Consider the following 27,228-nt stretch of genomic DNA (forward strand, 5'->3'; position numbering starts at 1 on the left):
TTCTTTATTAACTCCTAGTCCCATAGCCGGTGTATAGGGGAACGATCTGTACATCAGGGGCTACGACAGGAGAGCCAAAAGGCTCTTTTCCATCACAGTTAAAAAACGGAAATAAAAGGAATTGTTAAAACTTCTAAAAAGCTTCTAATGTGCAGGCTGCAGCATTCTCTAGGTCAGGGTCGGTGCAGCCTCCCCCTACCAGCCCTACAAGCAATCTGAGCGCAAAGCGATGTCACCGCAGGGGTCTGGTGCGGTTGCAGCGCAGCACATTCCCTAAGGCGTCTACGAGGCCAAAGCACGGGACCCACACACAAGTCTACGGTGATGCTACGGAGTCAGCTGCGGCAGTGGGGCTGGGGAGGTCACTGTACACAGCGAGGGCGATGGATGGAGAGTCTGTGCCTTATGGCTCAAGTTTGGGGTGGGGAAGGGGCTGCTTTGCTCTCCAAGGCTAAGCTGGGTCGTTTGCTTTGCTGCAGTTCGGCTTCCTCCCAGCACACACGGGGCTGCCCTGCCAGGGCCTGGAGCTGGAAGTGGGCTCCTTCTGCACATGGCCACAGAGAGCAAACTCAGGCTCCACAGCCACCTCCAGGGCAAAGAGCAAGGGGTCCCCACATCCCTGTGCTCCAAGGGCCAAGCCCCCCATCGGTAAAGGACAGAGTTGGGGACACGGGACCTATTGCCACTACCTGCACCTGCGCTCCTGGGATCAGGTACTGCAGCAGATCAACCTACTGCACTGCTCAGAGCTGCATGGGGGGCTCTGCCCAATGCTGCCCTCCTGCTACAGCAGCCCCCCCAGGGCTGCCCTGGCTCAGGGGGGGCTGCTGCAGCACCCAGGGGAGCAGCCCCCCATGCCTCTGGGCTTGCTGACCCCCCCAGGACCATCCCCAGGGCCACTGGGCTTGGGGGTCCCCTGCAAAGCCCTTGCACAGGGTGCATAGTGCAGCTCCTGGCTCATCTCCTGAGCAGATATTGTGCTGAGTAGAGCTGGGCACAACCCTGTATGTGGCACAAGCGTCCCCTGCTCTGTCTCATCACCCATCCTCCCTGAGCCCCAAGCACCTCAGCACAGTCCTACAGCTTCACCAACACAAAGTGGGGCTTGCACCATGGGCAAGCCCAATGGGGATGCACCCGTGGGCTCCTCTGCCAGGCCAGGAAGGGGCTGGGCTGAGCTGAGGGCCACGGGGCAGCCTGGAGCCCTTCTCCTGCCTCCCTGCTCCATTCACCAGAGCTGCTCGAGTACTCCAAAGGTTTTTGCCTGTCCTGCAGCCTGAAGAGGTATTTGGGAGCAGAGCTGCTAGTGCTTTGTACATACTGCTAGAGTGTCCCTAGGGTTTGCATAGTATTTATTGTTCATATACACAAGGCTGATTGATTGCTGTACAGTTTACACTTCCAACACAAGCAACGAGCTCAGTGCTCAGCCCAGAGCCCTGCCCTGGCCGGAGCCGTTGCCTGCGCTGGGGAGCGGATGGGCAGCCCTGCACCGGCCCCTGTGCCCAGGGCAGCTGTGCTCCCTGCACCCCTCTGCTCCCCCCAACCCCAGCACTCACGGAGCGGGATGAGAAGCGAGTCCAGCAGAGGCAGATGGGCAATGGGGGGAGCCCCTCTCCTTGGGGTGAGCAGCTCCGTGCGGCCCCAGCCTCCCTCTGCAGCTGGAGCATGGGCACAGGGATGCATTCGCCCACCTCTCGGTTGCTGTCTCTTGCCTCCCGGAGGAGCTGAGAGGATGCCCTGGGTGGGAGCTGCTGCCTCTGGGCTCTGGCAGCAGCGGGGCAGGGACGGAGCCCCCCCCGTCGGTTGTAAGTACTGTAGCTCATGCGTCTTGCAGTCAGTCAGTCATGCGGATAGGACGGTAAGTATGTCTCATACAGAAATCATGCCATTAGCCTATAGAAACATGTACAGCCAGCCCTGCTCCCCTCCACTCTCTGTTCTCCTCTCCTCCCCTCCTCAGGTATGTGTCAGAACGTGTGTGGAGTTCAGTGGTTTGGTGTTGAGGTGAGATCCTGGAGACATACAGGGAGAGACAGAGATGAGGTTAGCAGGCACAGCTAAGGAAAACCCATGGGGGCAGCCAGGCAATGGCAGTCCCAGCCCCTTCTGCACCCAGTGCTTGTCACATGCACCCATCCTGCCCCAATACAAGGTAAGCATTGGGGGGTGTCAGAGAGACAGTGAGAAAACACCAGTAAGTGCCCTGCCTGGAACAAGCAGCAATGGCATAGATGGCATTGCTTATGTGGAGCACAGCAAATGGGAGCTGAGCTGCACAATGTGGCACTGGGAAGGAGCTGGGAGGGCTGCTGCAGGCTCTGGGATAGGGGGGTCCAGGCCAAACACCTCACTCACAGCAGTGGAAAGACCCCTACATTCCCAATGCAGCCTGGGCCCTTCCACATGCTACCTGTGACAGCAAGAGCAGCAGGAGCATGGCCCAGGGAGAGGCAGACCCAGGGGCTGCCTGGGGAATGGGGTGGGCAGCAGCTATGGGATATCATCTGCATTGAACATGCACCACAAGCACAAACCTCTTGACTGTCGTGCACCCACAGAGAGCCCACACACAGAGTGAAGAGCAGTGAGAGGACAGACAGACAGACACAGCCATGCGTGTACAGCAGAGGCCAGAGGAGAGGCAGTGAAGAGAACCGTGCTGCACTGGGGGCAGAGTGAACTGTGCTGGGAGACCGAGGCACGGGGACTGCACAAGACGCAAGGATGATCCCGTGCTCACACTGGGGACCGCTGCAGAGCCAGAGCCAGGCTCCTGCCCTCCTGCTCCTGCATCCCCACTGCGCTGATGCTGCCCAGGAGCACCCTTAGGGCGCTGCACCCCATCCCTGCCCATAGGAGCGCAGCGGAGCTCGGTGCCGCCCTCTTGTGGCGGATTCGGGGATGGCAGCGGACAGCGGTGACTGCTCAGGCCCCATGCAGATGCTGTCCCCTCCCTTGTGTGGCTCTGGACACAGATCATCCCTCTGCTGCAGCCCAGTATGACCAGTACAGCCCCTGGGGACCAGTACCCCGAGTTCCCGTGGTTGTCTGACTGGCCCTGGCACTGTGGTCACAGTGGAGGCTGGCACAGTGCCCTGTGCTCACTGCACCCACTGCACCCGCTGTATCCACTGCACCTACTGCACCTACTGTACCTACTGCACCCATTGCACCCACTGCATCCACTGCACCCCAGCATTGGTTTAAGCATCATGGGCTCGCCTCTGCCCACCAGCAGCGCTTTACTGCAGCACAGTAACCCCTCTCTGCACGTTTCCCCAGGAGGATGTGCATGACCAGCAGCTCAGTGCAGGCAGCAGCATGGGGAGCTGGGACAGAGGGAAAGAGCAAAGGTGGGGTTACCTCCAAAGAGGCCATTTGAGGGGTCACTGCTTCCCCCTTTTCAGGCTGGCTCGTTTCACTATCTGAGCCCCCATCCTGCCCCCGGAGAACTCTGGTTTCGGGACACGCGCTCGCACCTCCTCCTGAGGAAGCCGCAGGGGCAGGGAGCAGGACATCACCCGGGTGAACAGACACACATAGAGAAGAGGACAGGAGAGGGAAAAGCAGAGTCAGTTGGCAGAAGAACATGGAGCAAGACGACTGGAGCAGTGGGGCAAGAGCTGCCCCTGGAAGCCTTAGAGGGGAAAGAGGAGAGAGCAGGGCAGAAGAAAGGACAGAGGGTGTTGGAACCGCAGAGCCTGCAAGGCAGGGCTATGAGCCACACTGTACCTTGGCCCCCAGCCCGTCCCGGTGCAGGATGGAGTACTTCATAAAGTGATCCTCCTCAGCCTCCAGGTCATGGGGATCCCCCTCTAGAACCAGCTCCTCCTGCTCCTGCGTGTCTCCGGGGCCGAGCTGCCGCACCACCTTCCTGATGACCTGCAGAGACCCACACAGCCGCTGTGGGTCTCCTCTGCACCCCCCTCCTTGCCCAGCCCGGCCATAGACCGCACGTGGTGCGCAGGGGGTGGCTGGAGCCGTGCCGGTAACCGAAGACGGACGGGTACGGGTGCCCTGTGTGCGGCCCCGGCGCTGCCCGGCCGAGCAGGGCAGAGGGTCACTCACCTTCCTGGTGATGATATTGCCGTGGTCATCCGTGAACTGCTCCTCCGTCACCTGCTCGCCAGGGAGGTGAAGGACTTCATTGCCCTGCAGGGGACAGGAGGGAGGTCAGGGCACGACGGGGGGGACAGGAGCCGCTCCGCACGCACAGCACCGCGGCTGCCGCGGACCCCACAGCCTCCTCCCACCCTGCTCCGCTCCTTCACTGCTCTGCCGCATCCACCCCGGCTCCCGTTACCTTCACAAGGACTCGCCGGCGGACGACCCTGGTGGACAGAGCCTCCTCGTCGTCCGCCAGCCCCTGGCTCTCCCCGAGCTCCTTGTCCAGCTCGTGGTGGGCATGTTTGAGCAGGAAGCAGATGGAGCCCCTGACGATGTGCATGACGTTCTGGCAGCTGACCAGGAAGAAGGCCAGCAGCACCAGCGCGACCATCAGCTGCGCCAGGAAACCCCACATCCTGCTGGCTGCTCACAGCCCAGCCATGCCCTATGGGGTGTCCCGGGGCGGCAGCAGCGCCGTGGGGCCGCAGGCTGCTGTGGGGCCAGCGCTGCAATGGGGCTGCTGTAACTTTAGCTTGCGGCTCCGGTGATGGGCGGCGAGAAGGGAGCGGGCAGCTGGCGCGGCCCCTGTGCTCACAGCTCCAGTCATGGGGCCAGGGCTGTGACAGCAACACCCATCCCCAGCCAGGCAGGAACCGGGACAGACCCCGTCCCCTTCTCCACCAGTAGCCAACAGCCTGGCTATGGTGGGAGAACAGCATGCGGTCCTCTGTCATGGGATAACTGGAGCTGGGAGTCACTGGACCCGCATGTGACTGCAGAGCAACCGTGTCCAAGTGTAGCTACACTGCCGGGGTGGCTGAGTGTGCCCTGGCCAAGGGAAAGGTGTTTGCCCCTAACCTTGTACCTGCCGGCTCCATATGGCTGCATCAGGATGCCCCCCACCCAGCCTGGCCCCCAGACCAGTGTTATTTCTGGCCCCAGCAGGCTGCTGGGCCGGCAGCCAGGGCAGATACTCGATAAGGAAGCACACAGCGAGCTGGCTGGGTTATAAATGGAGAGCTAGAGCTCAGGTATCAAGCTCAGCAGGCTATTCTGGGCTGAGAGGCACCCCGAGGGGCACAAAACACGCCAAGAGACTTGTGCCTCCTGGCAAGCTCAGCAAAGGGCTGTCCACAGGGTCTGCATCTCCATTGGGTCTCCATCTCCTGCGGGTCCCCCTGCTCTTACCCTCACTTGCCCAAAGAAGTGTCTGTCTGCCTCCTCCTGCCAGCTGCCCGTGGGGTGCTGGGGCTGCCAGTCGCTGTCCTCTGTGGAGCTGACCCGCACCAGCTCCACGGCCCGCACCAGGACCTGCTCTTGCTCCTGGCCCTGTGCCCCGGAGGCTGTGGTGTGCGCTGGGAGCAGGCTTCGGGTGACCCCCTCCTGCCAGGAGCCCTCTGTCAGGTCCTGTAGGCAGGAGATAAAGGAGCCTTCTGCATTCCAGTCCCTCAGCCTGGGCACCGGAGAGGGACAGGGAGAGAAAGACAGAGAAAGAGAGGCAGTCAGCTTTGCCATGGAGTGCTGCCCCCTGAGCACCAGCCTAGCCCTGGCCGGCGCTGGGCTCCCCGCTCTGCACTGATGGGCACCCAGCAGAAGCAGCATGGACACAGATGCACAAAGGGCACAAGCCCCTTCCCTGCCCGCCCCACAGCCTGGCTGCTGGGATCTAAGGCAATGCTGGGCTGGGAATGCAGGAGGACATGACCCACATGCAGGATCTGGAGGTCTGCCTGCGGTCCCTCCCTAGTGCTCTGCAAGGGGCACCTCAGAGCATCTGTGCCAGGGATGCTGACACCATCAGGGATGCAAGCAAAGCTGGGAGATGGCTGCAGCTGGCCCAGCACAGGGCAATAGCTGGCAAGGCAGTTCTGCTCCCCCCCCACAGCCACCCTGGCACCCCCAGGCACGGTACCTGTCCTCACGCGTCTCCACGATGTGGGTGATGGTCGGTGATGATGTGATCCTGGCTTGCACCTTCTGCTGAACTGAAACAAAAGAGGCTTCACCCTCCGGTTCTTGCTCCCCAGTCTCTGGCTGGCGATTACCGGCCGGCATCTTCCCCTCCGGCCTCTGCCCCTCCTCCTGCTCCAGAAGGTCAATCAAGCCATTCATGGCATCTGAGTCCACTGTGTCATCCTCAACCAGGTCCATAGAGCCCATGTGGTCTGGGCCATGTGCATCTGCTAGGAGCTGCCCAGGGAACCGGCCTTCGCTTGTGGCATCCGAGTCCTCAGCCTTGCTGCACTCCAGAGAGGAGTCCTCAGCAGTCACCAGCGAGGGGGTGAGCCCCGAGGACCACACTTGCATGTCGGACATCTCCATCAGGGCGTCCTGCTCGGTGGTAGCCACGGGGATAGCATCCATGATGGCCACCTCATTCCAGTACTGGTCAGCACGCAGCGGGGATGGCAGCGTGTAATGCAGGGAGGCAGGGGACAGCAGCTCATCCTGCAGCGAAGCGTAACCTATATGGGCAGACAGAGGAGTCATCCCCAGCACGCACAAGCACAGTGGGGCAAGAAGGGAAACAGGGTGAAGGCTCCAAGGACAGTGATGGGCAAGCCTTGAGTGACATGGTCTAGTGTGAGGTGTCCCTGCCCATGGCAGGGGGTTGGAACTGGGTGATCTTTAGGTCCTTTCCAACCTAAACCATTCTGTGATTCTATGCTTCTAAGTGCTGCTCTGCTTCCCTTCAAGTCCTGAGGCTGCCCATAACCTGTGGGGATGCCCAATCCACACTGCAGGACACAGTGCCCTCTTGGTACCCTGGTCCATATGCACATCCCAGGCCCACCAATACAGACTACAGCCAAGCAAGGCACCCCAACACACCCAGGTGGCTTTGCTCAGCCTTTTCCAGCTCTAAGCCATCCCACTGGCCTCTATTCCACCCTGATGATCAGCAAGAACCTGTTCTGCTCCCCAGGCAGGCAGGGATTGCCTGTCCCAGCCACAGCATGGGGACCCCAGCACAGAAAGGGCACCTCTCCCCTGTGTGGGTGCCTGGCTGGGCAAGCAGTGCAGGGTCAGCGAGGGAAGGAGCGCAGGGCAGTGCAGGAGGGGTGGGCAGCATCCCTGGTGACATGCAGTCACTGGAGCAGGATGTGGCTCCCAGAGGTGGACACAGTGGGGACAGGCAGTGGAGGGAGATGAGAGGAGAGGCCAGGATGAGCTCAGAGAGGTGACAAGAAGGGACCCTCAGGAGAGCCTGCACCTCATGGTGTTAGGTGGCATGTTTGATTGATGGAGAGGGACAGAGCCATGAGCCACAGCAGCACAAAGCCCTGTCCCTGAGCCATGTGCCAGCTCCCCAGTACGGGTCCATGTGGGACCACCATCCAGGACACATCAGGATAAGGAACATGTGTCCACCCCTCCTGAGAGCTTCCGAGGAGGCAGATCCAAGCTTTCCTCACCACAAACCCCAGTGACGAGGCTGCGCTGCCAGCAATGCCTTGTGCCCATTGAGATCATGGGGACCACTGGTTAGACAAGATACCAGCCCTGATCTGCCTGCATTGGCTCTGGCCCTGGGGCCCTCCTGCTGGCCAGAAGCTGGTGTCTTCCCAGGGATGGACTCACCATTCATCTGGGATGGTGACAGGGAATAGTCCCTGTCCGTGTAGCGCCAGCTGCCCTTGAGGCTGCGGCTCTGCCGCCCGGAGCCCTCCAGCGTGTTGACGATCTCACTGCGGTCAATGTTCCTCAGTGCCGTGTACAGAGTCTCCACTGCAGAGGGAAGCCGGGTTCAGCATCGTGGGGGGGCATGGCCGTGGCCAGGGAGCAGTGAGCCCCAAACCCTGCCTGTAGAACAGGCACCGCAGATACTCACTGTTGATGCTCTTGCCCTCGCGGCTGACCCAGAGGTTGAGTAAGGCCAAGCTCTGCTCCAGCAGGGAGTTGGGGTTCTCCACACGTATCCTGTTGATCTCCTCCACCCCAAACTGCAGCTCACGGGCCAGCTCTGGGGGAGACACCACATCTCAGCATCACCCCTCTGGTACCCACTGCCAGCTCCCAAGCCACAGAGGCTGAGGAACGTTGTGAAGGGTCCAGGCAGACCCAGCACAGGGTCCCTAACCCCAACCTGAACCCTAACCCTATCCCTATCCTGGTCATGTACGACTGAACTTGGCACAACACAGGAGCAGGAGCTGGGCTGGAGCAGAGGTTGAAGCCCCTCTGCCCAGCCTGGCTGTCACCAGGGTAGCAGCATCCCATGCTAAGGACAAGCACAGGTCCTGCTGTTGTGTGTGTGGCTGCAGTGATGGCGCTGGGCTCCACAAACAGCAGCGATGTGCACAACTCAAGCAAAACCCTGGCCTGGTGTCTGTGTGTGGATGTGAACACATGTACAGCTACAGGTAAGTGCATTTCAGTGCACACATGGGTCCAGCCTGCCAGAGGAGCTAGTACAGACTGCGTGCACACCAGCTGGACAGTGTAAAGCACATTCACTCCCTGTTGCAGCCTGTTTCCAGCCTTCCTGTGTGTCGGCTTTCAGAGCCATCAGGTATGGACTCACCAGCCCAGCTGAGACCCAGCTGCTCTGCTATATCAACCATCTTCTGGTCTGCCTTGTCCGTGCTGCTCAGGGAGCCTGGAAGAGAAGAAGGAATCACAGCCTCAGCTGGGCAGGGGAAGGGAAAAGGGGGGGGGGGGTGGTCTCATAGCCTTGTATACAGGCAGGACCAAGGAAATCTGTAGGGAAAGGGAAGCTGGCACCAGCACAACAGGGTCAGCCCAGGCTTGGGCATCCCAGGCTGCGTACCGAAGCTGGTCTCACTCAGCATGCTGTACCGCTCCCGCAGAGACAGCAGTGTCAGTGTCCTCCTGCGCTCCTCACTGCCGCTGCCCTGGGAGAGCAGGCACAAAACAAGGGGTCAGCAGCTTGACAAGGGGGCAATGGCTCTGCCCTGGCACCCAGGACAGCACAGCCATAAGGACAGAGCTGTCAGCCTGCGGCACCTGAGTGCTCACCTTGCTGCAGGGTGGGATGCTGATGTTCAGGTGGCACAGCACATGCTGCAGGTCCTCGTACTTCATGGCTTTGCGCAGGAAAGACAGGGAGCCGCTGGCTTCCCGGCTGCTGTCCCGAACCTGGGCACCAGGAGCCGGGTTAGGTGGCACAGGGCGAGTGCAGGGGCCCCAGTGGGCAGCCCAGACCTGCTGGGTACCCTGCCCGTACCTTGATGGGGATGCTGAGGCAGTTCTCCCGGAAGGACTGGAAGAGCAGGGTGCGGGGCTGAGTGGCCTTCTTGACAGGCACCAGGTTCCCTGAGAGCTCAACGTGCAAAGGCATCCCCTCCACCACCTGCAGGGAGCAGAAAACAGCCTCAGACCCTTCAAAGTCCTGCATCCCCTGCCCCTGGACAGCATCCTCTCTGCACCAGTCCCCTCCATTGCCATCACTGTCCCCTGCTGCTGCAGACAAACCTCAATGTCCCTGCTGCGCGCCACCTCCGTGAAGTTCTCATGCTGCTCCAAAGTCTTGTCCACCTTGTCGTCGGTCATGCAGTAACAGCGCAGCCGACCCTCCCGGGCATCGTTCATCTTGGCAAACACCACGAATTTGGCCATGTAGGGCACGGCCGTCAGCTCCTTGTACAGCATGGTGGCAAAGTGCACGGCCTCGGCGGTGCGCGGGCAATCGGCCAGCCAGAACCTGTGGGAGGGATGGGTCAGGGGCCCAGTGCCAGGGAATGCTGGCCCCTCACAGCAACCTGCACCATAGGGTGCCCATAGAGCTTGGGGTACAGGAGCAGCCGCATCGGTAATGAGACCCCAACCCCAGCACAAAGAATGATCCCAAAGTATGAGGACATGGGGGCATGGGGCCACCTCCTGGCACAAGCTGCACCCCAATAAGAACCACAGAGGTCCCCAAATGAGCTCATGCCCACCCTGGACTCACCTTGCAGAGACATTGGTGGTAAAGTTGGCACACTCGTTTTCATAGACCAGCTTTGTGGTGCCTGTGATGTCTTCCCACTGCGCTTGGGCTGTCCCTCCTGCAGCAGAAAGCAATGATGAGCGCGGTGCTTTTCCATTGCATCCCCCAGGCATTTGCTTTCTCCTTGGCTCCCAGAGCTGCATCCCCAGCCCTGGATGCAGGCTCACCGATCACACTGCAGAGCAGGCGCAGGCTGGTGGTGTCACCCTCACCACTGTCCCGGGGGTTGTCCTTCCAGGATGGTGGCAATGGGATGCGGAGCCCTATGGGGCGATGGAACTTCCTCCGGCGCGGCTCCACCGTGACGATGGGGCTGAAGGTTGCTTGGTTCCCCAGCAGCTTTGTCACCAGCTCGTCGGGCACGGGCTGAGCCTGCAGCACACACACAGAGCATCAGGACCAGTTTCCCCTGTGCTGTGGATGCTGCTGGTACAGCTGCAGCTGCGGTGCCGTGGGGCAGGCTCACCTGCAGGGCCAGCTTCACGCGCTTGGTGACAGCCGTGTCCGGGAAGGTGGCCTGGACCATGGGCACCAATGTGCTTTTCAAGGAGCCTCCCTCAGGGCCGATAACGTCACAGTCCTGGCAAATCCGGGACATGACCACGAAGTAGAGAGGGAAGTCATTGGTGATGATGCGGCAGACCCTCTTCTTGTCCAGCTCCTCCAGGCTCTCCAGCTCTGCAAGGGCAGCACAACCATCACTGGTCACTCAGCTCCATTCCACCTCCCAGAGCAGCCTGCACAGAGCTGCTCCGTGCCAAGCCCCTGCCTGCCAGCACCATGAAGCTCACCTTCATCCATGCCACTGAGCAGCTGCTCCATGTAGCTCTCCTCATAGCGGTTGCGGTGCTCCTTCCACATGGAGCCGTTCTCGCTGCGCAGCACCACCAGCTCCCGGTCTCGGCGCCCATAGGAGGCAAAGTGTGGGATCTCCACAATGACAGGGCTGCAGGCAGCAGGGAAAGGTGATTGCATCCACTTGCTGCCACCGGGACACGCAGGCAGCAAAGCAGTCCTTGGGCTCTGCCCATGCTGCACAGCCACTGGAGAGGGCAGGAATGTGCACATCCCTTGCACTGGGACACAGGGCTCTGTGCCCAGTAGGACTGTGCTATGCCTACCACTGCACAGCCACTGCTCCATGACACTGGAATGACCCAGCCCACCAACACGATGCATTCAGCCGGATGCAGGATCCCTCCTGCACCAGACCCCATTATGGAGATGGGCAGAGGTCTTTCCCTCCTGGATCCATCCCCATCCCTGAGGGCCATGTGCTGCATTCCCATGTGCTCACCTGAGGAACTGGGCACCAGCAGGCCCCAGGGCGATGATCCTGCTGGCCAGACCCTCCTCCTCGGCCAGTGGAGGGGGCTCGGGCAGCTTCTGTGGCTTCACCAGGCGGCAAGTGATGCGGGTCGGTGCGGCACAGGCACGGGGTGGGATGACCACACGCAGCCCATGGTGCCGGCTGCCCCGCATGGACCCACCTCGAGCATCCACCATGAAGCTCACCAGGAACCTGGGCACAGAGGCATGGGCAGGTGGGCATCCTGCACCCCAGCTCCTGCACAGCACCCGTGTGTGCCGCAAGGGCTGAGCACTCACCCTGTGTGCACCGGGCTGGCCACGGGGCTGATGTTATCTGAGGTCTCGGTGGCAGGGCTGCTGGGGATCAGCGAGTCCTCATCGAACTCCTTGGAGGGCTGAGCAAGGCAGGGAAGAGCCCCCCCCGTGAGCACAGGGTCCTCTTGGGGGTCCCTGCTCCTCCACAGTGTCACAACCCTCCCTGTGCAGCCCCATTCCACCAGGTCTGTCCCCACCACCCGCTCCATGGTTTGGCTCTGTGGTGATGGGGGCTCCCATGGTAGGGGATGCATTGGGGGACTGTGGGAGGCTGTGCCTCATGTGTCTCATGACCCACTCCTGTGGGGACCCTGAGTGTGTGTGCAGCATGAAGGCAGCTCCTGTCTCCACAGGTCCTACCTGCTCTGTCTCCTCTGCTCTGGTCACCACGGTCTCAGGTGTGACACACGGGACATGCAGGATGGTTGGCAGCTCCACCCTGCAGAAGAGGGCAATGGCAGCACTGAAGGGGCTGTTCCAGGCCCCTCAGCCCCTGGTTGTACTCAGGGAGTGCGAGGACCACCAGACAAAGGCAAACCCAGCAGTGACCCCATGTCCTGATGCAGAAACCCCATGCCTGCTCTGCTAACCCATTCCCTACTAAGAGCTGTCCCTGCCCTGCTCGCAAACCAGCCCAGCACCAGGCTGGCCCCATGCCCTGTACCAGTTTCCTGCCCACCATCCCTCTTACGTTTCCAGTGTCGTTGTGGTCACAAACTCCATCATCTCCCTCTTGCCTTCCTGGTCCTTGGAATCCAGCGCCCTGGGCTTTGGCACTGCCAGCTCCTCCTCTGAAACAGAGCGCTGGCTCAGCATGCGGAAGGCAGGAGGACAGAGGAGCACAGACATCCAGCCCTCGAACCCATCCCTCCTCAGGGCACATCTCTGCTGGCCACACACGCTCATCCCCTGATCTCAGGCAGCCAAGGGGCAGCTTTGCCCTCTGCCATATGGGGTGTCTGTGGGTCAGGGACAGGGGCTGTGGTAGCTGTCAGCACCTCTTTCACACAGCACCACACACAGAGCAGAGCCTGCAGGGACATCCTGCCCTTGCGTGCCTGTTAGAGGAGCAGCGCAGGGGATGCAGGAAGGACACCCCAACCCTGCCTGGAGCCACAGACCCTGCCTGCTGACCCGTTAACACCCGCTAGGGACTCATGGGAGGGAATCCAGCACCCCCCAAAGCAGGGTGGTGATGGTGAGGGGACCGAGCCCCCCGAGCCCCCTGGTTCATGGCTGCCCTGGCAAGGGGCAGCTGTGGAGGGCACTGGAGTTGGTTATAGCACCAAGAGGGGCAGGAGCTGGGCTCCCCCCGTTCATGCAGTCACACCACAGCAAGCAGCACGGACACGGATGGGCAGGGCAGGATGGGGCCGGTGCTGGCCGGCAGCGCGGCGATGGAGGTGGCGTGCGGATGGTTAGTGGCCATGGGGTGAAATGGGCCATTGAGCTGGGGCGGGTGGACACATTTCATACCCATTACTGTGACATGAGCAGTGCCTGCAAAGTAAGAAGAGGCAAAAAGGTGAGGTCTCGGTGGGAGGGGACCAGCCGCAGGCTGGGAGCTGGTACCACGCTGCAGAGCAGGGCATGGGGACGGCTCTGCGTGCACAAGGGGTCCCTGCACTGGGGTGTGGGACCACGGAGAGGTCCAAGCATAGCCCTGCATAGCGCAGGGATGCACCCGAGCCGGGAGGTGCCACCCCAGGAGCCCAGCGATGCTCTGCAAGACCACTGTGGGACCACACAGCTCCCCCCTCCCCGACCATCAGAACACCAGTGCCTATGCAGCAGAGCTCCGGGATGGGGCATCCCAGCTCCTTCCCTCACCTTCATCCTCCGACACATCCAGAATCTCGTCTACAGTCTCCGGGAAGCTCATGCGGTGTTTGTCACCGACGGACTGCAGGGAGCAGAGCGGAGTCAGACCAGCGCTTGCTGCAGCCCTGCTCGCACCCAGCTCCCAGCCCCACACTGGTCCCAGTCCCGGGCTCACCAGCATGTCTGTTTCCTCCGTGACGATCTTGAGCACGTCTGTGACCGAGATGTAGCCCAGGCGCTTTGCGATGGCCAGAGGAGTGGTGCCGTTCTGTGCCAGGAGGGAAGCGGGGTCAGCAGCGGCCCCGGGGCTGGCCATGGGGCGAGGAGATGCGGGTGAACGTGGTACTCACGGTGCTGATCTCGTTGGGAGAGGCGCCGTGCTTCAGCAGCAGGGTCACCACGTCCGTGTGGCCCTGCTGCGCTGCCTGGTGCAGAGGGGTATAGCCCAGCTGCAGGGGAGGACAGAGGGGGCTGGCATCAGCTATGGGGGTCTGCGGCCACAGAAATGCCCCCCCAAACCTTGCATTGTGCTTCATGACTGAGCTTAGGGCAGCTCCATCCTATCTGCTCTACAGAACCCAGCACTTGCTCAGGGCTGTAGCCAGGCTATAGCAGCTTCCAGCCTTGCAGAGAGGAGGGATGTGAGGGAGAAGTGGAAGCAGGGAGGGAGGCTGAGCCCTCCCCATCAACCTGCCTGCTCTCACCCAGAGCAGAAGGGTGCTTGGAGCACAGGACATCTCTGTACCTTAGTCTTGGCATTGACATCAGCCTGATGCTGCAGCAAAAACTTCACCAGCTTGATGTTCCCATAGTGGCTGGCCACATGCAGCGGAGTATAGCCCATCTGAAAGAAGAAATCAGCTCTCAGCCTGCCCATCAGTGGTGCTTCCTGCCCTTCTGGCTTGGGTATGCTCATCCCATGGGCAAGCCTCCATGGATGAAGGATAGGGCTTCAGGATGAGAACCAAGGCAGAGGGCAAACTGCAGAGAACACCATGTTGTGCCCAGGAGTGCAGGGATGAGCTGTGCAAACAGGCAGGAATTGTCCTTGCAGGGAAGAGGGGGGTGAAGGGGAAGGATTCTCAGGATACAGACAGGATGGTAAGGATGCCTGTGAGAGGGGGGACACTTGCACAAAAAGGCAAGCATTGCTCCTCCTATAGCAGGCCTATAGGACCACAGCCGTAGTCAGTGCACTACTTTACCCTGGTTGTTGCATCCACGGTGACTCCATGTTTCACCAGCACATCAGCAACCGGCACATGTCCCTCTTGGGCCACGAGGTGGAGAGGAGTGAGGCCACTCTGCAAACAGAGGAGGTGTCGGCACAGTGGCAATGCCATCACTGACAGTGGCAATGCCACCACTGCAGCTCTACCACACTCTACCTCAGGTCTCCAACCAGGCCCTTGCTGTCAGCAAGGAGCATCACTGTCTGCTCCTCACTGCTTGCTTCCCTCAAGCAGGACATGCCAATGACCCACCTTGTTGCCCAGGTTGCCGTTGGCTTGCTTGGAGAAGAGCAGTGCCACCATGTCCGTGTGTCCTTCCTGGGATGCCAGATGCAGGGGGGTGACTCCCTGCATGGACTCTGCGTTTGCAGAAGCCCCATACTGCAACAGGCTCCTGGCCACCTCCATCTGGTTCTGCTTGGCAGCAATGTGCAGGGGGGTGTACCCGTTCTGCAGGGAGAGAGGTGCACGGCAGGGCTCAGACCAGCAGGGACAGAAAGTGCCACCTTGTCCCTCCTTCCAGGCCAGTGCATCCTTCCCGTCCTCCAGAGCTCAGGGATGCAGGCGCACACCTGAACCATCTCCCTGACACTGAGGCCATATCCCACACTTCCAGCCCCATCAGCACAGGGGTTGTAAAGATGAGGTTCAGCTGGGTGAGGTTGCAGGAAGGTAAATCCTCTCCTGCAGTCATTTAGATACCAGTTCAACCGGTATTGGCTGTGCTGGAGCTCTCCACACACTAATTCCTACAGCTAAATCATTCAGCCACATGGAGCTGAGAGAGGCCAGGGCAGACAGAGCCCTCCTAGAACGTGTCTGGCTGAGGTGTGGAGCAAGACTCCAATACACAGCATTAGTATTCAGGCAGAGCCTGCAGGGCCCTGAGCACAGCTCTGCCCAGTGATACAGAGCAGCAGGGATTGGCACCGGTACCGGCTGCTCCCGATGCTCCTGCATCCCGCCAGGAAGAGCCAAGTGCCAAATGGGGAGGGCCGACACCAGGAGCCACTTGAGTGTTGTCAGGATGCAGCTTCTGCACACACTGTGGGGAAGGGAGGATGCTGCTCTGCTCACTGGGGAGATGCTTCCCCATCCTCAGGCAGAGTGGGATGAGTCGCACGAGCCCTTGGGTTTTCTGACTCACTGTAGCTGCATGCAAACATTGGTGTGTGCTTCCCCAAACTGCCAGACCACAGCGCTGCTTGGCAGGGCTTGCCTTGAAAACACAGCCCCAGTGCTGCCAGCAGGGATCATCCCTGACACTGCCTGTCCTGGAGCAGGATAACTGCTGCAGAGAGTGGATCAAGGGACACTGCTGGCCTATGACACCAAACACATCTCCCTGTCCAGCCTTACCCATGCTGAGCTGTGTGGGGAGCTCCCCTTGGGAAGCAGCAGCTTGACGATCTCCAGGTTGTTGTGGTGCACAGCCACGTGCAGTGGGGTCAGCCCGTTCTGGGGAGGAGGACATGGCACAGGAGGTCACACAGAGCCTCTCCGTGCCCCACATACCCCACAGCAGCATCCCCTCACCTTCCCTGCCGCATTGGGGTGAGCCTCACGTGCCAGCAGCAGCTCTGCCACGTCCACCTTGCCGTACTTGGCTGCAACGTGGAGAGGGGTAAATCCTTTCTGAGGAGACAGGCAGCCCATCGCAGCGCGTCAGGGCGAGGAGGACAGCACTGGTGCCACGCTGGGCACAGGAGGATGCTGCCCCTCCTGCCCCAGCCCACCTTGGTCATGCAGGTCTGTGAGGCTCCCTTGTCCAGCAGGGCCAGGGCCGTGTCCACGTGCCCTTCCCTGGCAGTGATGTGCAGAGGTGTGTGCCCTGCAGTGGTGGCCAGGTTGGGATCGGCGCCGTTCTCCAGTAGGAGTTGGACCATTCCAGTGTGGCCGATGCGTGCGGCACAGTGCAGAGGGGTCTGGTCGTCCTGCGAGGGAGGCAGATGTGGAGCAGTCACTTTGCTGTGCCAAAAAGGCCCCAGCCCTGCTCCTGACGTTGCACAGAGCAAAGAAACCAGCACCCGTGCACTATCACACAGGTTCTCGGTACCCACCTTGGCCTTGGAGTTGGCTTTGGCTTTGTTCTGCAGCAGGTACTTTGCCACGTCTGTGTGCCCAGCTCTGGCTGCCATGTGCAGGGGTGTCTCCACTTTCTGCACCAAGGAGAGGATAAAGTGGTGAGGCCACAGGAGGGTAAATGCCCTCCTGCAGTCGTTCCTCTGGTCTGAGCACAGGAGAGCAGTGCCCACAACCTTGTCTGCTTGCTCCCTGCTGCTTCCTCCTGCTGGCACAGAGCAGGGGCCGCAGAGGGAGCAGGGATCCCCATCTCCTGCTGGATCCTGCCATGCCCAGTTCCCAAGCCATGGTGGCACTCACCACATTGGACACGTTAGGAGAGGCTCCACGTTGCAGCAGGGTCTTGACGATGGGCAGGTGCCCCATGAAGGCAGCCACATGCAGGGGGGTCAGGCCGGACTACAGAGAGAAAGGAGCCAAATGAGGGATGACTGCTTTGCCAGCATCAATTCCTGCCCCTTCCTCCCTGTCCCTGTGGCACGCCCCAGCATAGGGGAAAGCTCTCATCCCAGCAGCTTGAGTGGGATATGGAGACCTATTGACTCCCTTTGCAGTCCCCGGCCCTGCAGGGAGCAGCTGTGGAGAGAGGCTGCCAAGCTCAGCATGTCCTGAGCTGCAAAGAGCTCTGAGCTGTGATGAGGAAGGTGCCTGGGGACCAGCAGAGCCAACAAGGCCATCACCCCCTGTTCTGCATGGGCAGCAGCAGGATTGATGGGGCTGGCTGCATCCCACCTACCTCGGTGACAGCATCGATGGATGCTCCCGTCTTCAGCAGCAGCTCCATTACCCGGATGTGGTTCTTCTTGCAGGCGATGTGGAGGGGTGTGAAGCCATTCTGCAGATGGAGGGATGGATGCAGGGTCACTTATGAGAGCCCTCCCTCTCTGCACCCCATCCCTGTGCCCACCCCATGCCACTCACCAGTGCTCTGGAGTTGGGCTTGGCCCCCTTCTCCACCAGCAGCTTGGCCACGCGGTGATGCCCACAGTGTGCGGCCACATGCAGTGGTGTGAGGTGGTCCAGGGTGATGTCGTCGATGTCAGCACCATACTGCAGGAGCAGGCGCACGCAGTCCAGGTGGTCACCCTGTGCTGCCATGTGCATTGGCGACAAGCCGTTCTGTGACCATGGAGATGGGCATCAGCACTGGGCAGGAGGGTCCGGCCACAACACCATCCCTTGCCCCTCGGGCAGGCCAAAACCTCAGCTCCAGCATTGCCACGGGTGGCATCAGTGGTGCACAAGCCTTGTTACCCACCCCATCCTGCCCTGGGACCGGGCACCAAGCACAACCACACAGAGTCTCATGGGTACCTTGGTTTTGGCTTGAATGGGAGCACCGTGGTCCAGCAGGATCTCTGCAATTCGCACGTGTCCATTGCGAGCTGCACAGTGGAGAGGGGTCAGCTCATCCTGCGGAGAGAGAAGGGCTCAGTGTGGGCAAGGAAGGACAAGGCTCCCCCTCAAACAGGGGAGTTAACAGGGACTTTGGGCTTGTAAGATAAGGCACAACAGAGCTTTTCCTCTTCTGAAGGTCCCCCCGCTGCAGCCATGCAGCCTCCTCGCATCTCCACATGAACCTGGTCCATCCCCTTCGTGCAGAGGGCACCTTCCCAGCACACCCAGTAAGGTGCTCACATGCACTGGGCACTGCTCCCTGGGCACAAGGAGCTCACTGAGGGGGACATCCCATGTACCTGCTGCTGGTTCAGAAGCAGTCTCACCTTGGTCCTTGTCTCTATCTGGGCGCCGCGGTTCAGCAGTAGCCGCACCATGATGATGTTGCCCCTGCGAGAGGCTATGTGCAGGGGAGTGATCCCGTTCTGCAGAAGGACAGAGGTCTGTCAGGGGGAGCACTCAATGGCTGGGTTAGGGTCACTCAAGGAATGACCATGAAAGGCATCAGTGGGTTTAATATGATTTATAAAGGTATAACATGATTTATAAAGGTATGCTTGAACAGAACTCGATGTCAAGGCTCCATCTAGTACTTAGTACATGGATGAAGCATACAGAGGAAAATCGAGGTGAAACTGAGCTAAAGAGGGGGCTAAAGGCACAAAGGGTAAGGAACACCCTGCTACTGAGTCACGAGGCTCAGAATAGACCCCCCACTTGCTTTCTAAACTCTGGATGGAGCCCAGGTGTGGCTGGATCTAATGCTACCCTCAGACTTTGTCAGCGGTTTGTGTCTCATGGGATGTATAAAGGAAAACTTTGTAAGTTTTTATAGACTTTTATATAAATATATATGAGTATATACATGTATAAAACTCAGCATCGTCCTCTGGTGCTGCAGCATTCCCACTCCCAGCAGCTTCCCACCGTGTGCTCACCTGGGGTGTGAAGTTGACGCTGGCTCCACGGTTCAGCAGTAATTGGGCCACGCTGAGATTCTCATAATGGGCTGCAATGTGCAAGGGGGTAAATCCAGTCTAGGGGAAAGAAGGAGGGATCAGCCCAGCCAGAATGCTCCCTGCTGAAAGGATGGACAAACACAGCATACCAAGCTGCTGTTCTCCATAGGGACACGGGAAAGCTCCCAGGGACAGGATGGGGAAGGCACGCACCTTGGAGAGGACGTCGGCATTGGGGTCGTTCTGCAGCAGCACTGCAGCTGTACGAGTGTCATCATTGCGGGCTGCGATGTGCAGGGCAGGCAGACGGACCTTCCCCTTCGTGCCATAGTTGATGAGGTGAGCGACCACGTTCTCATGCCCTTGCTGCAGAGCCACGGCCAGTGGCGTGAAGCCGTCCTGTCAAGGACAGGCAGGTTGGAAGGGGAGAGCCGTGGCACCACATCCAGCACTGCCCTAAGGTGCTCCCAAGGGTCTCACCTCTGTGGCTACATTCTGGTTGGCTCCGTTTTCCAGCAAGAACTTGACAACTTCCAGGTGGTTTTCCTGCGCTGCCATGTAGAGGGGGGTGAAGCCTTTCTGCAAGCACAAGGCCATGCGCATCAACACAGCTCTTCCTCAGTTCCTCAAGCTCTTTGCAGACCTACACCCCATCAACACCCACACCCCCAGCTCATAAACTGGGGCAAAAGCACACACAGTGAGGGTGTGAGAAAGGAAGAAATGGCAAGGGTTGAGCAGTCATAGGGAGCTACAGCTCCAGCCTCCCCACACATAAACCCAGAGGATGCTTTGCAGCAACAGTCAACCCAGGAGACACTGCCTTTCACTCCCTGCCACTGCTCTCCCTTGCCTCAAGCTGGGCACAGCTCCCACCATCGTGTGTGCTGGGTGCTTTTCCCACCGCATCCCAACTCACTCTACCTGTGACTGTGCATTGACGTTGGCCCCATAGTTCACCAGCTCCCGGACCACATCCTGTTGTCCAGCCAGGGCAGCGATGTGCAGGGCTGTGTTCCCCTTCTGAAAGACACCATGGGGCAATGCTTAGGGGCTGGAGCAGCCCAGGGTGCTGGGGAAAGATGGGCCTGACACATGGTAATACAGGGGGAAGTCTGTGGGGCTCTGCAGCCCATGCCCCATCCCTGCTGTAGCCCAGGCAGCCACCCTGCACACTTGCTGGACTGAGAAGAGAGTGATTTCATCTTCCCCATGGAGTTCCTGGCAGCCAAAGCTGTATGCGCTGTCAGGCTCCGTGTACCTCCAGCACGGGGAGGGGAGGGAGGATGGGGGAGCTGAGCTGGCAGCCTTCAGGCAAAGCTGCAGTGTGCATCCCAGCCGAGCCGAGGGATGGGGAACCGCAGACACCGGCTCCTCGGTGCCTTTGGGGGGTGCGGCAGAGCACCAGGCACCACGGGGAGGTGCCGAGCGGTCCCCCCCCTCCATCCTGCTCCCGCAGCCCTTCAGATGGTGCTGGAGGCTGCTCGTTTGTCAGCCCCGTTGTGTCGCTTGTCACGGAGCGAGAAGCGCTCCCCGCCAGGAGGGAATGATGCAAGGAGGGGATGATGCAGGCAGGGAATGATGCGTTATTGACGGAGCAGCAGAGCTCCACAGGCTTGCGACACTGGTACCGAGGCCACCTCCGTGCTGCAGCACACGGGGGCTGACCCGAGCCGGCTGCCAGCACCAGGGGATGTAAGGACAGCACTCGCTGTGCCTTGGTTATCCCCCTCCCGAGCTCACAGTGGTGCCCATGGGGGAGAGGAGCCCCCATCTCCTCCAGCAGCACAGCCTGATGCACTGCCCAGGGTGTGGAGCTGTGATTAATGTGACCGGATTCCCTCGTCCTCACCTTGGTCGTGGTCTCCAAAACAATCTCTTTGTGCAGCAGCTCCACCACCATCTTCACGTGTCCCTCCTTGGAGGCCAGATGCAAGGCGTTCAGCCCATTCTGGAGGGAGCAAAGGTGGCACAGGGGTATCAGTGACCTGATGGGGCTCCCAGAGGAGACCCCTACCCCAGCTCTCTTTCAGACACAACTGTGGGCCCTTGGCCCATGCTGGAGAAGGTCCATTGCCTTGCTCCGGAGCACTGACATCCAGCACAGCCACAGTGAGTTCCATGCTGCCAGGGCACTGGAATACCGAGCTGCTGAGTAATGCTGGAGGTTTCTTCATGAGCAAAACATGCATTTCCTATGGATGGGTTGCACCATGTGTGTGTGTCTGACACCACAGGCACTGCTTCAGTCATGACACAGCCCTGATACCAACTCCACTCTGCTCAAGTGACTTTCCTTGGGGGGTGCCTCTCCCTGCGATTGCTTTTCCAGCCTAAGCCCCAGAGCTCTGTGTGTGCACCAGAGCTGCTGTGTAAGTGCACCTACAAACCTTTAGCATTTACACAGACGCAAGTGCAGTGAGAAGCTCTTCATGGGGCAATGATTTTATCAAGCAGCAGCCAGATTTAATCCACATCAGTTCAGAAGCTTCCAGCCCAGCAGCTGGCTTCACCCTGGCTTTGCCCTCCAGCAGCCCCATCCTGCAGCCCATGCTCACGATGCAGAGGCAGCAAAGGATGCAGATGCGGTGCTGGCTGTAAGCTCTGCCAGTGCCAGCGAGCTCTCAGACAACTGAAGTGACTTCTCAGGAGCATCTCTGCCTGTGCCCTAGTTTAGCTTCCCTTTATCCTATACATGGAGCTTGAGCAGAGGAGCCAAGGGCTGCCCGGTGCCCTTGTAGCATCCCTGGGCTGTCAGAAGGAGGTGTCGGCTGCTAAGACAGCTTCTGCTCCATTATTTCCATTTCTTCCACTTCCCAGATAGGAACAAAAGGGCTGGGATATTTTCTGGCAAAGAGGTCACATACTTGCAGGCTATTTCAGATGTCACTGCCTCCCATAAGGCAAACTCCCCTTGTCCCTCGCTTCTCCCAGGTGGATGCACTATGTTTACTCACCCCTATGCAATGCTGTCACGGGGCAGAGAGGTGCCAGCTCCCTGGGAGCACACAGTCCTGCCCAAGCACTCCACCTCCCCACCATCTGTTTCAGCTCCTGTACTGGATGATCCCTTCACAGAATTGCTTCATCCCCACCTGAATGTATGTAGGGGAGCAGAAAATGCCTGGAGGCTCCAGTTCCAGCCCTTAATACTTCAGTTAGAACCGCTTCGAGAGCATTATCAGGCTGGAATAGGGTTTTCCACCTTCTCTCACTCACAGCACCAGCTATGAGGAATCACAGGCAAAGAGCCACAGAAAGGAAATGCTCCCCAGCCAGGCTACACTGAGCCCTTCACCTCGGTCAAGCCCAGCTTCTTTCACTGCACCACCCCATACAGATGGTCACTGACACCCTTACCTTCATGAGCTCACAAGCTGGGTATGTGGCCACAGACACATACCTCTTAGACTCTGTTTTTCTCTGCCCCATTGCTCCCCTCAGCAAGAGATTCACAACTAACATTCTGAATGCTGCAAACCTGGGAGGAATCATTATTCTCTTACAGCAATAAGTGCAATGCCTGCAGAACATTGTTTCCCAGTGGATGTTGCTGCTCCAGGAGCAATAGAGGCTGCTTTGCACGTTTGCTTTTTGGCTTGACAGCTCATCTGACCCAGAACCACCACAGGATGTGCTTCCTTTGAAAGGTGATGCATTCCCTCACTAAGTGCCATAAACACTTCCCAGTAATCCCAGTTGCCAGCTGCCAATGCGACAAACACAGCTGCAGACAGCCACAAAAACCAGGGCTTTGCACTTTGCCTGTACCAAAGCAGGGCCCTGCCTGGGATGCCCATCAGGACTGCGACTGACCACCCCAGCAGAGACATCTTCTGGTACCCATGTGCTAGCACAGCGCTGGTCCCTGCTGGAGGGGTCCTGGCAGTGACATGTGCTCATCCTCAGGCCTCCAGCTCCTCAGGGATGCGATGGGAGCATGCAGGAATTCGGGACATGAGAGAGGTGGCTGATGAAGACACTGATGCAGATGGCAGCAATGGAGGGGATGAAGCGGCAGGATGAAGATCAGATGGCATGTCAAGGTCTCTGCACTTGAGTAAGAATACAGGGCCTGTGGGATAGGTCTGACCACATATATCCCTCTTTATTCAATACAGGACATGTGAGGTTGGACCTTTCCCACAGGTCTGATATTCCTCAGAAGGAAACCCCAAAGTGCCATCTAACCTCAGGGAGATGGCAGGAACCAGTGCAAAGCTGTCACTGAAAGAACAGTCTCATGCTGTTGTAGCCACGTGCTGCCTGTCAAGGTGTTGCATCCCCTCATCAAGCCATTGCTCAAGCCATTGGTGACCAGGCAAAGAGGGTTTTCCCTGCCAGGTTTGCACACACAGAGCATATAGGAACGTGGCAGCATCCCCAGCAGCAGCATCCATCCCTGGAGTGGCACAGGGATCTCCCTGCTCCTGCTTTCCCTAGGGGAGCAGTGAGGACATGGAACACCTCATTGTCCCTACTCGTTTCCCCTCCTCTCAAACCCTGTGCAATAAGCACTGGCCTCTGCAGTGCACACATCAGCCGGTCTGAGCTCTGCTTCATGTGGGGGCTCGATGCTGAAGCACAACAGGCACTGGTGCTGGCTGCTGAGTCAGCCTCCCCAGCCCCGGCCTGGCACAGGCTCCTGTCCCCCCAGCTCACCCCCACAGCCCCGGGTCAGGATGACCCCTTGCGTTTGGCAGCTGCACAGGTACAAAACGTTCCATGGATGATGTGTGAACGCTGCCTCTGTGCCTGCAGCTCTGCTCTCCTGGGCAGACCGGTCCCTGATCCCGGCTGGGAGGAACCAGAGCCTCCTAAGGCATCTCTGCTGGCACCTTGGAACCGTCCCCTGCTTGTGTCAAGGGGAATCTGAAAGCCCGAGCATCACATGCAGGGAGAATACCCCAGGAGGGGTTCCTGCAACATCCCAGCCCCTGTGCTGTTTGCTCTGCCCTTTGATAAGCACATGAGCCCCTTTCATCTGTCCCAGTTACAGAAGCCTCCCTCTCTGCTTACCTGTTAAGACCCTTTGCTGTGCTCCAGCCAGGCTCCCAGGTCCTTAAAGCTATTGCTGCCCTCCCTGCCCCACAGACAAGGGGTCCAGATGTGCCCTTGGTGATCCCTTCCCCTCCCTAGCACACTGCTCACTGGGATCAGGGGATGTGCTCCTATCAGCTGTGCACATGGGGAACCTCCCTCCCTCCATCCTATGGGAGCAGCACAAGGAAGGGGTGCAGTGACTGTCACTGGGCCTGGGCAGCCACCAGGGCACATTTTCACATGAACCAGAGATGGTACCAGAAGCCCTGTGGGTTTCACCTACCTGGTTACAGGTGTTAATATCTACCCCATTCCTGAGGTGATCCAAGGCTTTGTCCAGGTTCCCGGATCTTGCAGCTCTCAAGAAACTGGTCGCAGCATCGGCCTTTGGGGAGAAGAAGACAACGAATAAGACTCAGGGTCCCTCTGCTCTCCCCCATCACCAGCACAGGACCAGCTCTTCATCGGTCGCAGAGAACGTGCCTACAGAGACCAGGCAGACGAGGCAGAGCCTGGGCAGGTCAAGGTGGGACAGACTGACAGGACCCAAGTCAGAGAGGAAGCGGCATGGTTGGGACCTGGACTTAGAGCATCCATTAGCAGGAGAGCCAAGGGAGGGCTGTAGCTCATCCCAGCCCTGTGGATGGGGTAGGGAGGGAGCTCTAAGGGGCTCCTGTAACCCTGGCAGCCTCCCTTGGCCCAGGAAATGCCCATGTCCTGGCTGAAGGACTGGAGCCGTGGTGAGCCCATCCTGTCCTCCAGAGACCGCCTGCATCAGCAGTGAGCTCGGTACCGGCACCCCCAAGGCTGGGGAGTTACGGTGTTCTCCTCCATCAGGAGCAAGGCAATGCCTCCCGGCACCACTGGAACCCAGGCAAGGCACAGCAGTACTTGAAGCATCGCTATTCAGCAGTGTAAGGCAGCAAATGAAGACCATGGGATGGTTCACCAGATGCTGGAGAACAACAGGATGAAAATGCAGTGATGTGGGGCTGTGAGGCTGGGACCTTGTGCCAGTGGATGCCTACTAGTTCCAGCCTAAAGAGCCATGAGACATCCACAGCAAAGGCACAGGATACCCTCTTCTGCCTTAAGCTCCAATAGCAAATCAGAACCCCTCTTGTACTACTCAGGCTGACCCTGACCAGGGAACATCCTGTTCTACAAGAGCCTATCCCCTGCCATCCCAGCCCATCCTGTAGTGCCACAACCTGGCTACAGTGGTGCACCAAGCTTAGAAGTGGCCTGGTCACAGAAGAAGCAGACATAGGCAGGATGATGCAGCCTCAGCCATTAGAACCCAGGCTTTGAAGCAGCACAACAGCCTTCTGCTGTCCTCCATCCGCCTCCCTTAGCCCATCTGCCTGAGCCTCCTACCCCAGAGCAACAGCCACATCCTGGGACCACTGCCTTACTACCTCCTGCAGGGCCAGTGCCTGGCACTTATAGGGACAGTGGTGGAGGCAACACCTCCATGCACGTCCTGGCGCAGCCTCCGTGTGCCGATGCTCAGCCTCCTGTGCCAGTTGGCTCCATTGCCAGCAGCCCAGGGGATAACCTGGTCCAGTGGGGACGTGCCCCCCAGTTCACAGCAGTGCTCCTGTCATAGGGGATGATGTACAGAGGGCTGCACTGGTGCTGTGCTTAGCACTGGGTGCCTGCCCTTGGAGCCCTGCGTGATGTCTATAGCAAGGAAACATCAACAGGCTTCAAGCAACAGGTTGAACACAAAGAGCTCTTCCAGCTCCAGACCCTGCTGGGAACCTCTGCATCTCGGGTCAGGATCAGTGACAAGGCAGCACCTCAGTTATGCTGCCCGCATGCCAGCCCCAGCACAGACCTCCAACAGCAATGCCCTGTGGAAGCCAAAGCGCAGCTCAGCCAGGCTCTCCCACCCTTGGGACACACATGGAGCTGTGAGGATTAACGTGGTAATGCTCTGCAGAGGCTCCGGTCTCCCACAGCCCCAGCAGCAGAGCAGAAAGCAGGCAGAAAAGCAAAGCAGAGGTCTCTGCGGGCATGAAGAAGAGCGGTGGATACTCACAGCCACGTCTGGACCGGACCTGCCCTTGCGTGCTGCCATAGTCCGGCACTTGAGCTGAAACCTGAGCCTGACGTCCCCCTTCTCCCTCCTTGGTTATCTACTCCCCAGCTTTGAGACAGCCAGTGAGTTGCATTGCATTCTATCTAAAAATACAGGCTCGCTGCTCGCTCCGGCGCAGACCCTGCAGGGATCGCCAGCCGCTAATGGAATTTGTTCATTTTCTCTCCATTATTGTGTCAGACAGGATATTTAATACCAAGCCGCCTCCGGAAAGCAAATGACTGCTGCCAAGTGCAGGGAATGGGGCAGGGCTGCCTCGGGAACAGCAGAGAAGGAGCAAGCCCCACAGCTGTGCCCTGGAGCCAGCACTTCACAGGTAATAGCTGCCACTCAGGAGATGGGTCCCAGCTCCCTCTGGATGCTGAGGGTCAGGGCCATGGTGGATGTGTTGGGGCTGCCCTTCTGCTCCCCATGCTCAGAGGTGCACAGAGGGATGCAGAGATCAGACAGCAGTAGTCAGATGAACACATGCAACCAGAAGAAGGGGTAGCTCAGCTCCAAAGGAAAGAGCCATGCTACCCTTCTGATGCCAGTGTGCATGGTGGGACTGACCTATAGCTCACCAGAGAGATGGAGGCATTGGGACATTGCCATCTCCCATGCAGAGACCCCGTGGGCACAGGTAGATGTGTGGATCAGAGGGATACACACACATCCCAGTCAGCACAACACCAACGTATCTCAACACAAGCATACACACGTTGCTGTTACCATCTACTAATAAGCACCAAGCGCAGCATGGGCATGGTATATGTACCTCCCAGTATATCCGTGTGCCCCAGGATACACAGCAACTGCTTCCAGAGACTGCCTCTACTGGTTCTCCTTTTGGAGTTTGTAGTATTTCTTCCCATTCCCCTTTTTCTTCCTAGCAAAAGGAGCTATTCCAGGGGGGAAAAG

At 59.1% G+C, this 27,228-nt stretch overlaps 1 protein-coding gene across 2 annotated transcripts; it reads right to left on the minus strand.

Annotated features, from left to right (window-relative positions):
• Window positions 1-26,391, minus strand: ANK1 (ankyrin 1). 2 transcript variants are annotated; one of them, XM_034070474.1, is made up of 44 exons: window positions 26,269-26,391; window positions 24,508-24,609; window positions 21,034-21,132; window positions 20,106-20,204; window positions 19,662-19,760; window positions 19,395-19,580; window positions 19,161-19,259; window positions 18,549-18,647; window positions 18,139-18,237; window positions 17,746-17,943; window positions 17,561-17,659; window positions 17,125-17,223; window positions 16,803-16,901; window positions 16,479-16,676; window positions 16,279-16,377; window positions 16,102-16,200; window positions 14,995-15,192; window positions 14,716-14,814; window positions 14,256-14,354; window positions 13,861-13,959; window positions 13,686-13,778; window positions 13,520-13,592; window positions 13,166-13,189; window positions 12,381-12,480; window positions 12,050-12,128; window positions 11,672-11,769; window positions 11,361-11,585; window positions 10,855-11,009; window positions 10,530-10,741; window positions 10,231-10,435; window positions 10,025-10,121; window positions 9,547-9,775; window positions 9,299-9,424; window positions 9,091-9,210; window positions 8,882-8,966; window positions 8,636-8,710; window positions 7,943-8,074; window positions 7,693-7,839; window positions 6,023-6,575; window positions 5,299-5,563; window positions 4,072-4,155; window positions 3,736-3,885; window positions 3,367-3,488; window positions 1-2,015 (listed from the first exon to the last, which is right to left on the minus strand). In XM_034070474.1, the coding sequence occupies exons 1-43, from the start codon at window positions 26,305-26,307 to the stop codon at window positions 3,390-3,392; spliced, it is 5,733 nt and encodes a 1,910-aa protein (XP_033926365.1). In that variant the 5' UTR covers window positions 26,308-26,391; the 3' UTR covers window positions 1-2,015; window positions 3,367-3,389. The 2 variants fall into 2 exon arrangements, with proteins under 2 accessions (XP_033926365.1, XP_033926364.1); XM_034070473.1 differs by lacking the exons at window positions 5,299-5,563; window positions 6,023-6,575; window positions 7,693-7,839; ... (35 more) ...; window positions 24,508-24,609; window positions 26,269-26,391 and adding an exon at window positions 4,307-4,596.
• Between the last annotated feature and the right edge of the window lie 837 nt (window positions 26,392-27,228).

This window comes from Melopsittacus undulatus, chromosome 18, assembly GCF_012275295.1.
Source record: "Melopsittacus undulatus isolate bMelUnd1 chromosome 18, bMelUnd1.mat.Z, whole genome shotgun sequence".
Taxonomy (NCBI): Eukaryota; Metazoa; Chordata; class Aves; order Psittaciformes; family Psittaculidae; genus Melopsittacus; species Melopsittacus undulatus.

Bases quoted from the DNA above. Each gene is read 5' to 3' on its own strand.
- ANK1 (XM_034070474.1), bottom strand. From the start codon at position 26,307: ATGGCAGCACGCAAGGGCAGGTCCGGTCCAGACGTGGCT. The intron at 14,355-14,715 runs GTAAAGTAGTGC...TTCTTCTTTCAG, and splicing joins CCGTGGATGCAACAACCAGG to ATGGGCTATACTCCGCTGCA. The intron at 10,122-10,230 runs GTGAGCCTGCAT...TTTCTGCTGCAG, and splicing joins CCTGCTCTGCAGTGTGATCG to GAGGGACAGCCCAAGCGCAG.